The following is a 13952-nucleotide window of genomic DNA, read 5'->3' on the forward strand; positions in this document are numbered from 1 at the left end:
ACGATTTTTAGCAACCAGCGTATTTGCATTTTTTCATGTAGGCTTAATTTCACTCAGATGGGCATTGTTATCAGCGTCGTATACCTTAATTCCTTTACTGACTTTAATTAACATTTTTAGTAACTGTTCTTTTTCGCCCTAACGACCAGTTGTATTAGCCAATTTAAATCCCAACTCCAGTACGAACTGACGTTCAAACTCAAGTGCCAACTCAGGTCCCAACATAGTTACCAAACGCAAGTACCAACTTAAGTCTTAACACAAGTACCAACTCAAGTCATGACTCAAGCGTTAACTTAGTCCCAGCTCAAGCGGAAACCTAAGTATCAGCTCTAGCGTCCCAACCCAAGCGCCAACCTAAGTCCCAACTCAAGTGCCAACGTAAATTACAACTCAAGTGTCAACTTAAGTCCCAACTAATGAATCAACTTAAGTGCCAACTCAAGTGACAACGTGCCAACTCAGGTACGAACATTAATCCCAACTCAAGTGAAACCTAAAGTGCCAACTCAAGTGCCAACTTGGGTCAAAACTCAAGCGCCAACGTAGGTCCCAACTCAAGTGCCAACCCATGTCTCAACTCAAGCGCCAACCTTAGTCCCAACTCAAGCACCAGCTTAATCACGACTCACGGGTCAGCATAGGTCCCAACTCAAGTGCCAACGTTAGCTCCAACTCAAGTGCCAACGTAAGTGTCAACGAAAGCTCCAACTAGTGCCAACGTAAATGCCAACTCAAGAGCTAACTTAAGTGCCAACTAAAGCGCCAACTTATGTTGCAACTCAAGCGCAAACATATCTCCCAACTCAAGTGACAACATAAGTGCCAACTCAAGTGACAACACAAGTGCCAACTCAAGTGACAACACAAGTGCCAACTCAAGTGACAATATAAGTGCCAACTCAAGTGACAAAATAAGTGCCAGCTCAAGTGACAAAATAAGTGCCAGCTCAAACGTCAACTCAGGTCCAAACTCATGCGCCAGCTTGGGTCTTAGCTTAAGTTACAACTTAAGTCCCAACTCAAGCTCCATCATGTTTCATCTCAAGCGGAAACTCAAGTCCCAATTCAAGAACCATCTTTAGTCCCAACGAAAGGGCGAGCTTACGTCCCAACTCAAGCATCAACTGAAGTTCCAATTCAAGCACCAGCTTAAGTCCCAACTCAAGCGCCACCTTAAGTCCAAACCTAACTGCCAACTTAAGTGCCAAATAAAGTGCTATCGTAAATGATAAGTGCAGATGTGAGTGCCAGTTCAAGTGCCAACTTAAGTGCCAACTCAAATGCAAACTTAAGAGAAAACTCAAATGCAAACTTAAATGCCAACTTAAGTGCAAACTCACGTGGTGACGTAAGTGCCAATTCAAATGTTAAGCTCCGACCAAAGTGCCAAATTAAGTCCCAAAATAAGTGCCAACTTAAATCCTAAGACAAGTGCCAACTTAAGTCCTAAAACAAGTGCCAACTTAAATCCAACACAAGCGCCAATTTAAATCCCAACTCAAGTACCAACTATAGCTCAAACTCAAGTGTCAACTCAAGTCCCAACACAAGTACTACTTGGGCCCAAACACAAGTACCAACTAAAGTCCTAACACAAGTACGAGCTCAAGTCCTAACTCAAGCGCTAACTTAAGTCCCAACTCAAGTGCCAACTAAGATCCCAACTCATGCGTCAACTTGTCCCAATCCAAGCACCAACTTAAGTTCCAACTCAAGCACCAACTGAAGTCCCAACTCAAGCACCAACTGAAGTCCCAACTCAAGTGCCAACGTAAGTCACAACTCAAGTGCCAACGTAAGTTACAACTCAAGCACCAATTTAAGTCCCAATTCACAAGTCAACTCAAGTCCCAACTAAAGCGCCAACTTACGCTGCATCTCAAGCACCAACATTAATCCCAACTCAATTGAAACCTTAAGTGCCAACTAAGGTCAAAACTCAAGCGCCAATGTAGATCCCAGCTCAAGCCCGTACTTAAGTTCCAACTCAAGCGCCAACTTATGTCCAACTCAGGCGCCAACCTAAGTCCCAACTCAAGCTCTAAAATACGTCTCAACTCAAGCGCCAACTTAAGTCCCAACTCAAGCGCCAACTTAAGTCCCAACTCAAGAGCCAACTTGAGTCCCAACTCAAGCGCCAACTTAAGTCCCTACTTAATCGCCAACTTAAGTCCCTACTCAAGCGCCAACTTAAGTCCCAACTCAAGCGCCAACCTAAGTCCCAACTCAAGCGCCAACTTAAGTCCCAATTCAAGCGTCAACTTAAGTCCCAACTCAAGCGCCAACTTAAGTCCCAACTCAAGCACCAACTTAAATCCCAACTCAAGCGCCAACTTAAGTCCCAACTCAAGTGCCAACTTGTCCCAACCCATACGCCAACTAAAGTCCCAAGTCAAGTGCGAACTTAGTTCAAACTTGTCCTAATTTAAGTGTCAACTTCAAGTGCCTCAAGTGGCAATCAGATTGCATCTATGTGGGAGTTTTCTACTTAAGTGCCACTTAAGTTCAAGTTCCACTCAAGTGCCACTGAAGTTCCACTCAAGTGCCACTGAAGTTCCACTTAAGTGCCACTTAAGTGCCACTTAAGTGGCACTTAAGCGGAACTTAAGTGGAACTTAAGTGGAACTTAAGTGGCACTTAAGTTCCACTTAAGTGCCACTTAAGTTCCACTTAAGTGCCACTTAGGTTCCACTTAAGTGCCACTTAAGTTCCACTTAAGTGCCACTTAAGTACCACTTAAGTGCCACTTAAATACCACTTAAGTTCCACTTAAGTACCACTTGTGGAACTTGAACTTAATGGAACTTAAGTAGAATTCTTCCGGATAGGTGCCATCTGAGTGCCACTTTAGGCACTTAAGCTGGCACTTAAATTGGGACAAGTTGGAACTAAGTTGGCATTTGAGTTGGGACTTTAGTTGGCGCTTGAGTTGGGACTTTAGTTGGCGCTTGAGTTGGGACTTAAGTTGGCGCTTGAGTTGAAACTTAAGTTCGCGCTTGAGTTGGAATTTAAGTTGGCGCTTGAGTTGGGACTTAAATTGGCGCTTGAGTTGGGACTTAAGTTGGCGATTGAGTTGGAATTTCAGTTGGCGCTTGAGTTGGGACTTAAGTTGGCGCTTGAGTTGGGACTTATGTTGGCGCTTGAGTTGGGACTTAAGTTGGTGCTTGAGTTGGGAGCTACTTTGGCACTTGAGTTTGGACTTAGGTTGGCGCTTGAGTTGGGACGTAGGTTGGAGCTTGAGTTGGGACTTAAGTTGGCGCTTGAGTTGGGACTTAGGTTGGTGCTTGTGTTGGGACTTAAGTTGGTGCTTGAGTTGGGACTTAAGTTGGCGCTTGAGTTGGGACTTAAGTTGGCACTTGAATTGGGGCTTGAGTTGGGATCTACTTTGGTGCTTGAGTTGGGACTTAGGTTGTCGCTTGAGTTGGGACTTAAGTTGGCGCTTGAGTCGTGACTTAAGTTAGCGCTTGATTTGGGACTTAAGTTGGCGCTTGAGTTATGACTCAAAGTTCGCGCTTGAGTTAAGACTTAGGTTGGTGCTTGAGTTTTTACTTAAGTTGGCGCTTGAGTTGAGGCTTAAGTTGGCGCTTGAGTTAGGATTTAAATTGGCGCTTGAGTTGGGACTTAAGTTGGTGCTTCAGTTGGGACTTAAGTTGGTGCTTGAGTTCGGAGCTACTTTGGCACTTGAGTTGAGACTTAGGTTGGCGCTTGAGTTGGGACTTAGGTTGACGCTTGAGTTGGGACCTAAGTTGGCGCTTGAGTTGGGACTTAGGTTGGCGCTTGTGTTAGGACTTAAGTTGGTGCTTGAGTTGGGACTTAAGTTGGCGCTTGAGTTGGGGCTTAAGTTGGTGCTTGAGTTGGGACCTACTTTGGCGCTTGAGTTGGGACTTAGGTTGGCGCTTGAATTGGGACTTAGGTTGTCGCTTGAGTTGGGACTTAAGTTGGTGCTTGAGTTGGGACTTAGGTTGGCTCTTAAGTTAGGACTTAAGTTGGCGCTTGAATTGGGAATTAAGTTTTCGCTTGAGTTGGGACTTAAGTTAGCGCTCGAGTTCGGACTTAAGTTGGCGCTTAATTTGGGACTTAAGTTGGCGCTTGAGTTAGGACTCAAAGTTGGCGCTTGAGTTGGGACTTACGTTGGCGCTTGAGTTGGGACTTAAGTTGGCGCTTGAGATAGGATTTAAGTTTGCGCTTGACCTGGGACTTAAGGTCGCGCTTGGGTTGGGGCTTAAGTTTGCAATTGAGTTGAGACTTATGTTGGAACGCTTGAGTTGGGACATAAGTTCGCGCTTGAGCTTGGACCTACGTTGGCGCTTGAGTTTTTACCCAAGTTGGCACTAAGGTTTCATTGATCCTTAAGGTACTGCCTCTGACAAACATCTTTATTAGTATATTATCAGCAATTTTTTTTTTACGTTAACGAGCGCTTATTTGCATTTACGATTTTTTTTTTCTGAATATTTTCCTCATTCTTATTTAACACGTATTTTCTTCATTAGCATTATATCAACACCATTACCTCTGACCTTACACTGACGGACAAGCATTCCATATTAACATATTATTAACTCTTAAAATGAACTTTATTTGCATTTAATGAGTGTCTTATTAACATTTAAATAGCACTAATTACCCAGATTTTATAGCTATTGTAGGTCACTTAAAAATTTAGCATTATATTAGCATTCGTTTTTTTTTTTTTTTTTTTTTACCCAACTTCGATACTCTGTTGAACAATTTACCGCCTAACTGCACAACATACGGCGAATACTTTTTTCCTCTAATATGCCAATGGAAATGGAAATCGAGTTAGATATTTTGTATGTAACTGAAAGCAAGTGCCGGTATGAGTTATTGGAAATTGCTCCGTACCCTAACTCCAAACACAGGTATGAGGCAGTATTGTGTTAAACCTACTGACCGTGGGATCTATCTATCTAGGCAAATAAACAGATAGATAGATAGACAGATATATAGATACAGGGAGGGGTTAGATGCAGCCCTAATATAAATCCTTTCAACACAAGGGGCTCTTTCAGAAAATTGAATAAAATCGTCTGGTAGTAGCATAAAGAGCCTGAAACAAGAGGGTCCACTAATGGGTTTAAGGGAAGAATATTCGTCTTTAAACTCTGCCCTTGACCTTCGGCTGATTGCTCTCGACAGCGAATTACTTCCTTCTTGCCTGACACGTAACACTTTCACTAATCTTGCTTCAAATCAGATCAAAATTGGACTATCTCTCTGACAATGACCTTTGATTGTTCTTAAAATCAACACACACACACACACACACACACACACACACACACACACACACATAGACACACACACACACACACACACACACACACACACACACACACACATAGACACACACACACACACACACACACACACACACACACACACACACACACACACACACACAGTAAATCACCGTTATGTCACACACAAAAATCGCATTCTATTCCAATTTATGAGGAACGATTTTATTCAGCTCATAAAAACTCACTATAGCCTAAACAAGCCTTTTGGAAAGAGGTGAGGGGGAAGGTGACTCTTAGTGAAATTACTGAGTTTAAATTCATGTTCACTTGTTACCAAATACCACAAAAAGTATTACCAAATCCCTCCTTCTTTGATATGGAAAGTAAGAAATTTATTGTGTACAGTTTGGTATATATTACTGTTTTGCCAAAAATAGGGGGGGAGGGGAGGTGTACGCCCCCCACCCCTTAAAATCCGTGTCTGACTGTATCTATTATGCTAATCGACACCCAATTACGGAGTGACAATAATGTAGTTAGGGACAATGATATCACTACACATTTCACCCCATTTGTTCACTGTTTCACTGTTTATCGTCATGAAGTGTATTAGTGTATTTTAATTTATAAAACAATTATACAGCTGTGTATTAGTGTATTATAATATGTAGAACAATTGTACAGTTCAAAAAATTATAATATGTTTCCCCGGTGGTCCAGTTCATGTGAGAGTAATGATGAGCTCGTCTGGATAAACAGGAAACCAACATATTACAATTTTCAGCCTGATAATCACGCTCACACCTCTACCCCACCTCCCCTTTGCCACCCCAGTCCTTCCTCCCCTCCCCTTTCCACCCCGCTCCTCTGTCCCTTCTACCATCTCCCTCCTTTTCTACCTATCCCCTTCCTCCTGTCTCTCTCCCTTTCCCCTCAGCTCTTCATTTTCATTTTTTCCTTATTCTCCGCCTCCCTCTCCCCTTCCCCCTTTTCCCTTTCCCACTCCCGCTCCATCCCTCTGTTCTTCTTCATTTTATTTCCTCCCTCCCCCCTCTTCTCCTCCTCCTCTTCTTTCCCTCTCTCCTCTCTCCACACCTCCTGTCTTCCTCCGTCTATCCCCACTATCTTCTCCTTCCCTCCACCTTCCCCCTATTCTCCTTCCTTTCCTCACTCTCTTTTCTTCTCCCCAGCCCTTTCTTCATCCCTCTCCATTTATCCCTAGCCTTCCCTTCCCTCCATGTCCCATTCCCTCTTTCACTTCCCCCTCCTCATTCCAGACGTTCCTCCTCTTCTCCCTTTTATACCTACTCCTTCTCCCTTCCCCCTCCTCCCTCCAGCTGCTCTCTCTCTCTTTTCCCCCTCTCCTTCTGTCCTCCCTCCAACCCTTCCCCCGCCTCCCCCCTCCCCCACCCTTTACTCTGACACTTTTCCCCTCATCCTGCCTTCCCCTTTATCCTACCTCTCCCCTCATCCTGCCTCCCCCTATAATGCCTCTCCCCTCATCCTGCCTAACCCTCATCCTCCCCCTTCCCCTTACTGACACCCCCCCCCTCCTGCCTTCCCTCCCTCGCACTCACCCTTCACACTGACACCTCTAATTAACCCAGCAGATTTACCTGTGTAGTGTAGTGGGGTGATAGTGTAATCGATGTTTACTCTCACGGTTAATTTGCTACTCCCATCTATTTAATTGCTGGAATGTTTATTTTGTGTGTTTAAGGGAGATTTGTATGCATTATTTCCTTTTAACATTTCAGAAATATATATGGTGTGTGTGTGTGTGTGTGTGTGTGTGTGTGTGTGTGTGTGTGTGTGTGTGTGTGTGTGTGTGTGTGTGTGTGTGTGTGTGTGTGTGTGTGTGTGTGTGTGTGTGTGTGTGACAGAGAGATAGAGAAATAATAATAAGACTAACTATATAAACAAGAAATCAATCATGAAGGTGAGGTCAGGTATAATGAAACTCAGTCGCAGTCTTAAATCACAAATACAGGTCATTAACTTTCACTCTCAGGCCTCTCTCTCTCTCTCTCTCTCTCTCCTCAACTGAATAAAATCGTCAGTCAGTACCAGAAAGCAACTAAAACCATGATCATAAGAGTCAATGAGGGTGGGTTTTTAGAGAACAGGCCAAAAAGAATATGGAAAATCCCCGTAGTGTTGAGAGGATGAGGTACTGAATAGGGAAAAATACAGAAAACTTTAGAATTAAGGTACTAAAGAATCTGGGAACTTAGATATGAAAGTCAAGTAAGAGAGAAATTAAATTAAGTTAGAAATTGACTATACAGCCTTGGCCAGAGTCTAAATGTACATAATTCAGAAAATAATATGAATACATGCAACAAAAGCCTAAAGATTATTAATGCCAAGTTCTGGGGTCAAGAGAGAGGTCATTGCTTTTTAATTAGTGAGGTGAGGTGCGGTAAGACAGGTGTGGTTGTGGTGAGACATAGGTGTGGTTAAGCAGGTGTGTGTGAGTGAGGCAGATGTGGCACGGCATGTGAAAGACAAGTGTGGTAGGACAGGTGTATGGCAGATGTAAGGCAGATATGCAGAAACAGCAAAGGAAGGTTCAATGTAAGTGTACTGGATGAGGTAGGTGTGTTGAGGTGAGTATGGGTATGAGTGATAAAGGTATCGTTAGGCAGATGTGGGTGTGAGTGAAGCAGGTGTGGTGAGGCAGGTGAGGGTGTGAGTGAAGCAGGTATGGGTGCGAATAAGGCAGGTGTGGGTGTGATTGAGGCAGGTATGGGTGTGAACAAGGCAGGTGTGGGTGTGACTGACGCAGGTATGGGTGTGAATAAGGCAGGTGTTGGTGTGCATGAAGCAGGTGTGGTAAGTAAATTAGGTGTGGTGAATCAGAAAGGTATATAATTCAGGTGCAAAGACTAATTAGCCTTGGTGAATGAGCCAGGTCTAGAAGTCAAGTGTGAAGAGGCAGGTGTGGTGATGTAACAGATACACGACTCACAGGTAAGGCCTATTGATGGCTGAGAAGGGCGGCGTGATGTCCCCGTCTGAGGAGTACTGTGGCATGGCTTGGGCTGCGGTGGGCATTGCTGTAGCCCCAGGGAGTCCGCTCGTGCTCAGACCACCCCCTAGGCTACTGCTGGTCCCGATAGCCCCCGCCAGCCCACCACCTAGCCCCCCGCCCAGGCTAGAGCGGGAAGTAGCCATGTTGTGCTGCAAACTCCCTAGCCCCTCTCCTCTCCCCCCTGCGTCATCGTGCTGTGGGGAAAATTAAGGAAGCTTAGTACAATAAAATAATAAAAATAATAATAATATACTAATAAAGAAACTCAAAAACAAATATAAACCAGAAGAACTATGGCCAGGAAATAATAAGAAAAGCTTAGAGTGATGGAATTCCTGGAGCTTATATCAGTAAAAATTAGGAACTCAAAAATCAATAAAATGAGGGAAGTTTCGATTAGTTCCACTAGAGAATCTAAGACCAACAGAATTAGAAAATGAAAATCAGAAACTTAAAAAAAAAGAGAGAAACAGACAAATAAAAATCACAGAGAGTTACATCAATAAAAATAAAAGAAATTACATGAATAAATACTAGGGAAGCATAATAAAAATAGAAGTCTAGATCAAGAAAATCAGATATCCTTAGATGAGTATAAATAGTTGATGCTTAAATTAGTAAAAATAAAGGAAAGTTAAAATCAATAAAAATAGCCAGGCGAATCTTACCGCTTGCTAAGACAGGGTGCTACGGTACCTAAGAGACAGTACTGGGGATGTGAGCGCCTGTGTGAGTAAGCATTAAGACAAACCACCTTTTTGTGAGACAGGAAGCATATTTTTGTGCACTAGCCTGAGTAAGTAGCCTAAGTGAAGCCATATCATACTAGGACAGAAAGCTTACTCGTTTGAGCACCTGGCAGATGTGTGTACGTCTTCAGGTATATTTGCAAGACAAGCCTGTGTAAGTCAGCACTGAGTACCTGAAAGCTAATTTGGCAGACAGGAAAAATGAGAAAGAGCCCGAGAATCCATCCATCCATCAATCCATCCACCCATCCATCCATTCGTCATCCAACACTTTTTTGCCCCATCAGGAGTGTAAAGGCACAGGGCTTGGCTTCCCAGTCCTAATATTTAAGGAAAGGGTGACCAACTTTACTCTCCCCTGAGTGGCAATATGGGAGGAATAAACCCCAACCCTAAGATGGAAACCTTTCTAAGCCACCAGGTGTCATTTGGTTGTATGGTTACTCCCCAGCGCCCCAGCATAGTAAATTGTTTCCTAGGTTACAGGAAACCATTTAGCTTGTCACTCAGTGTAGAGTTCATTGAAAGCAACACTGCATCGTGTGAGTGGGTGATGGTCACCCCCACCTATCATGCACAAGCCCGAGAAAACCCATAACATAGCGAGGCAGAAAGCTTATTTTTGCGATTGTTTGAAAGCTTATCCGTATGAGTGACTGACAGCTTTATAGGTACACTCGTTCAAAAACATAATAATAATAATAATAATAATAATAATAATAATAATAATGATAAATAAATGAATTATAACATTTGACCAGATGATCAATAGTTTCACAATAAGCATTGCTAATGAGCGCGCTTTTCCCCTAGAGAAAATATTTCTGAACAGTGTGTTTATGCTGTGTTGCATAAAGTTCCTTCTTTATGCTGTAATGATAAAAACATCGGACACACAAATTCCCGAAATCACTACAAAATATTTTCAAACGCATCCTCTACCTTTTCATATTCTAAAAAGGAAGATTTTCAGGTATTTGTAATGGTGAATGTACAGTCGCCATTAAAAGTACTGTCGCCTGTCGTGCCTTTTTTGTTTTTGTTTTTTTCTTCCATGAAGCTTGAAAATTAGCCTTGTAAATCCATAGTAGACGACAGTGGTAACAATAATCTGTGACCCAAAAAGTTATCAGTCTCTCCTGTTTCTCATTAACCACACAGTTTCGAAAAAGCTGGAGATGGCGACAGGAATTTTGATGCCGACTGTACGTGCCTGAAGCTTGGTGTAGATTCCTGAAAGCTTTTTTTTTGTGCACAGGCCTGAAAGCTGATCTGTGTGGGTGTATATCCGTGAAAGCTTATTTGCGAGAGTCTAAAAACTGATTTGTGTGAGAGTTTATGAAGCAGAAAGCTTGGTGTAGATTCCTGAAAGCTTTTTTTGTGTGCACAGGCCTGCAAGCTGATCTGTGTGAGTGTACATCCGTGAAAGCTTATTTGTGTGAGTCTAAAAACTGATTTGTGTGAGAGTTTATGAAGCACACAGACGACTTACCGAAGAGCAGTGGCAGCAGACAATATCAGTGACTGCTTTTCTGAGGCCCTTGTGCAGTGCCAGGAAGAGGGCAGGGTTGACGAAGGCGTGCACATAGGCCACGTGGAGGGTGACCTGGGGGCGAAGGGAGGCGTGGTGAGGGAGGAGAGGAATGCAAGAGAACGGGAATGGAAGGAAAGGAAGAGAAAATAAATGAAAAAAAAGATAGATATAGATAGATGGATGGATGGATAAATAGAGACAGACAGATAGATGGATGGACAGACAGATAGATACAAAGATACAAAGAGAGAGAGAGAGAGAGAGAGAGAGAGAGAGAAAGAAAGAGAGAGAGATTCACTATTTCTGACTCTGACTCTCCTAAATTATTAATGGATTGACATAGATACTGAGATCCACAGAGAAAGATTGACTGACTTTATTTAATACGGACAGACATATTAACAGACTGACAATTTGGATGAATAATTAAGACATAGACCAAAAGTGTTACATACACGATACAAACAGTCGCCTTCTTCTGTAGTCATGTATTAGCCCTAAAGTGAAATAGTTTTGACTGTGGGATAAATTAATATATGAAAAATGTATGCACCACAAACCCTGGCATTACGAGAGCTCCCCAATATACTTTAAAAAAATCTAGTTCTTGCAAAAATGAAAAATGAAAAGAGGTCTTCAAGCCACATATATACTGCCAGTTCCTTCCCTACAATTCTGAACTTTTTTCTTTAATTGTCACTACCTGTAAGACTACGGACATAAGTAACAATCCACTTCACTCTGAAAATTAACGAGACTGTGAACACTAACTTATAAAACCCACTTATTCAGTCCTATTATCCCAACAGCCTTTTCAGAATATTTCCTAAGTTTCATAATAGTTCGACTGAAATGTGGATGGGTATTACTTTTCAATATTGCATAAATCCCGTGGCTTTATGATCGCAAATACACCTCGCTAGCAACATTGAATTTCTCATTTACATACACACTGTAGGTTTCCGTAAATTCCAACTGAACCTGCCATGAGCTATATTTCCGTAACTTTTGAGAACTGGAAAATTAGTCATAACAAAATCTTCTGTTTAATTTTTACCTCAGGAAAGCAAGTGATGAAACTTCTTTATCCTGTCCTTTCATGTGAAACTGACGGTTGAGATAATGACGATGATGAGATAAAGACGATGATGATGACAATAATGATGATGATGATGACAATGATGATGATGATGATGATGCTGATGATGATAATGATGATGGCAATAATGATAATGATAAAGTCGATGATACTGAAGATGGTGATGATGAAGATGAAGATGATGATGAAGATGATGATGATGATGATGACGAAACTGCGACGGAAAATCAGGCAGCGCTAATTCCAAATATCGGGAAACTGGAAACAACGCAATTAGTCCCACACGCACATACACCTGTCATTCCGGGCCCCAGGTTATTAAAAAAAAAAAAAAAAAACACTGGCTGGTATGATTGGGATGCGAGTGCTATTACTGTTGATGTAGTGGAGGACATAGTGTTATGGTTCATGCTTTGGATATATAACAAGCAAAGGCAGGCACACACACACACACACACACACACACACACACACACACAAAGGTATCCGCATTCATCGAAATACATAACAGATAAACACACCGGTATACACATGCATCGACATAAAAAAAAAAAAAAAAAAACAGTCATAGCCATAAAATTTTGCTCCAATCATATATTAACTCCTTCAGTATGATTACGTCCCCTTCTACTTTACTGACGCTGCCACCACACGTATTTACGACGCTCAGAAGAGGCCTTGCGTAGCGAAAGACCAAAAAAAGTCTCAATGAAGACCAAAGTACGCCATGCTGATCCCCCCTCCAAAAAAAAAAAAAAAAACTTCAGTCTCTCCACACCCTCTTTCTCCAAATTCCCTAACTTCTAAATCTGCAGCTTTTTCTCACTCACTTAATTTTTCCACATTTCTGTATCTTTCCTTCAACTCTGCAGATTTTCTCTATTAGTAAATTTTCGTTATATTCTGTGCTCTGCCTTTAAGTGTCCATATTTCCTTCCATCATACTTATATTTTAAGCTCTGCCTCTCTACATCAGTTCTCTTTTCCCAAACCACCATCATTAACCCAGCCTCGTCTTCTTCCTTTAATTCTAAATGTCACTCCAGCTGCACACTCTTCCTCCAGATTTCCCCACCTTCGTCTCAAACTCCCAAACCTAAACCTCCTCCCAATTTTAGACGTTCTCCCCAAATTCCCCACAAGTACAGTCTGGTGTATGGATTTTTTTTTTTTTACTTAATTTGCTTTTCCCATCCCAGTTCATTTTCTGTAAAAAAAAAAAATATTATCCCCGACTCCCCTACCTCGTGGCTGAGTCCCGTCTTGCCCCCTGAAGGTGTGAGTAAGGTGACGAGGAAGAGAGGCCCCCAAAAGACGACGTAGGCCACAGTCACTACCACAAACATCTTGACTCTCTCCACGCCCTCCCTCTCCATGCGACTGATGTAGCTGTTTACCTGTCGATGCTCGCGGGCTTCTGGATCTGTGGGTGGGGGTGAGATAGAGATAGATAGAGAGAGAGAGAGAGAGAGAGAGAGAGAGAGAGACGGGGATAAATGAGGGTGAAAGGGAAGGTTGAGGGAGCGAGACAAAGTGAGAGGGAGGAAGTGTGTGTGTGTGTGTGTGTGTGTGTGTGTGTGTGTGTGTGTGTGTGTGTGTGTGTGTGTGTGTGTGTGTGTGTGTGTGTGTGTGTGTGTGTGTGTGTGTGTGTGTGTGTGTGTACTACCGATGTTATGAGCGTCCATCTGTATATATGAATGTATCCTCTTGTCACTACAGCGGTTGGTTAATAAAAGCATGTGTTGATGTGCATGCAGATAATTGACAGTGTATGTGTGGGCATGGAAATGAATACAGTGGTGTGTGTGTGTGTGTGTGTGTGTGTGTGTGTGTGTGTGTGTGTGTGTGTGTGTGTGTGTGTGTGTGTGTGTGTGTGTGTGTGTGTGTGTGTGTGTGTGTGTGTGTGTGTGTGTGTGTACGAATGAACACATACGCACCTGAACATGTAAGTCAATGAATGCATGTGTCTCTAGCTGTGAATGCTGTGCTAAGGGGAAACTGCTATACTCTTTTCACCTTAACTTGGCCCAAATTCTCGTTTCCTCTCAGCTTATTTCCCGTAACTCAATGGCGGAAGAAGACCAAACTACGGCTCTACATCCTTTCCATAGCACTTCTTCGTGTCTAGCGCAATAGTTTAGTGTTAATCTACTGTTACCAATGGAGATCCAAGATAAAACGATGTAAATTTTAGGCTAAGATGAAAAGAGTACAGTACATGTGTTTACGATAAAATTTGATCTCTCTCTAGCTTCCAGTTTGACCTCAC

The 13952-nt window shown here is 42.5% G+C and overlaps 1 protein-coding gene across 1 annotated transcript in view; it reads right to left on the minus strand.

The window, feature by feature from the left end:
• LOC145416434 (uncharacterized) overlaps positions 1-13952 on the minus strand; it is a 50689-nt gene that overhangs the window by 5557 nt on the left and 31180 nt on the right. The window contains exons 5-7 of the mRNA XM_080285390.1: positions 12928-13106; positions 10543-10656; positions 8239-8495 (exon numbers count right to left, since the gene is read on the minus strand). Coding sequence (XP_080141516.1) covers positions 8239-8495; positions 10543-10656; positions 12928-13106 — 550 coding nt within the window. The remainder of the gene's footprint in view (positions 1-8238; positions 8496-10542; positions 10657-12927; positions 13107-13952) is intronic.

This window comes from Coenobita brevimanus, chromosome 13, assembly GCF_032717465.1.
Source record: "Coenobita brevimanus isolate Jiangsu-jjx chromosome 13, ASM3271746v2, whole genome shotgun sequence".
Taxonomy (NCBI): domain Eukaryota; kingdom Metazoa; phylum Arthropoda; class Malacostraca; order Decapoda; family Coenobitidae; genus Coenobita; species Coenobita brevimanus.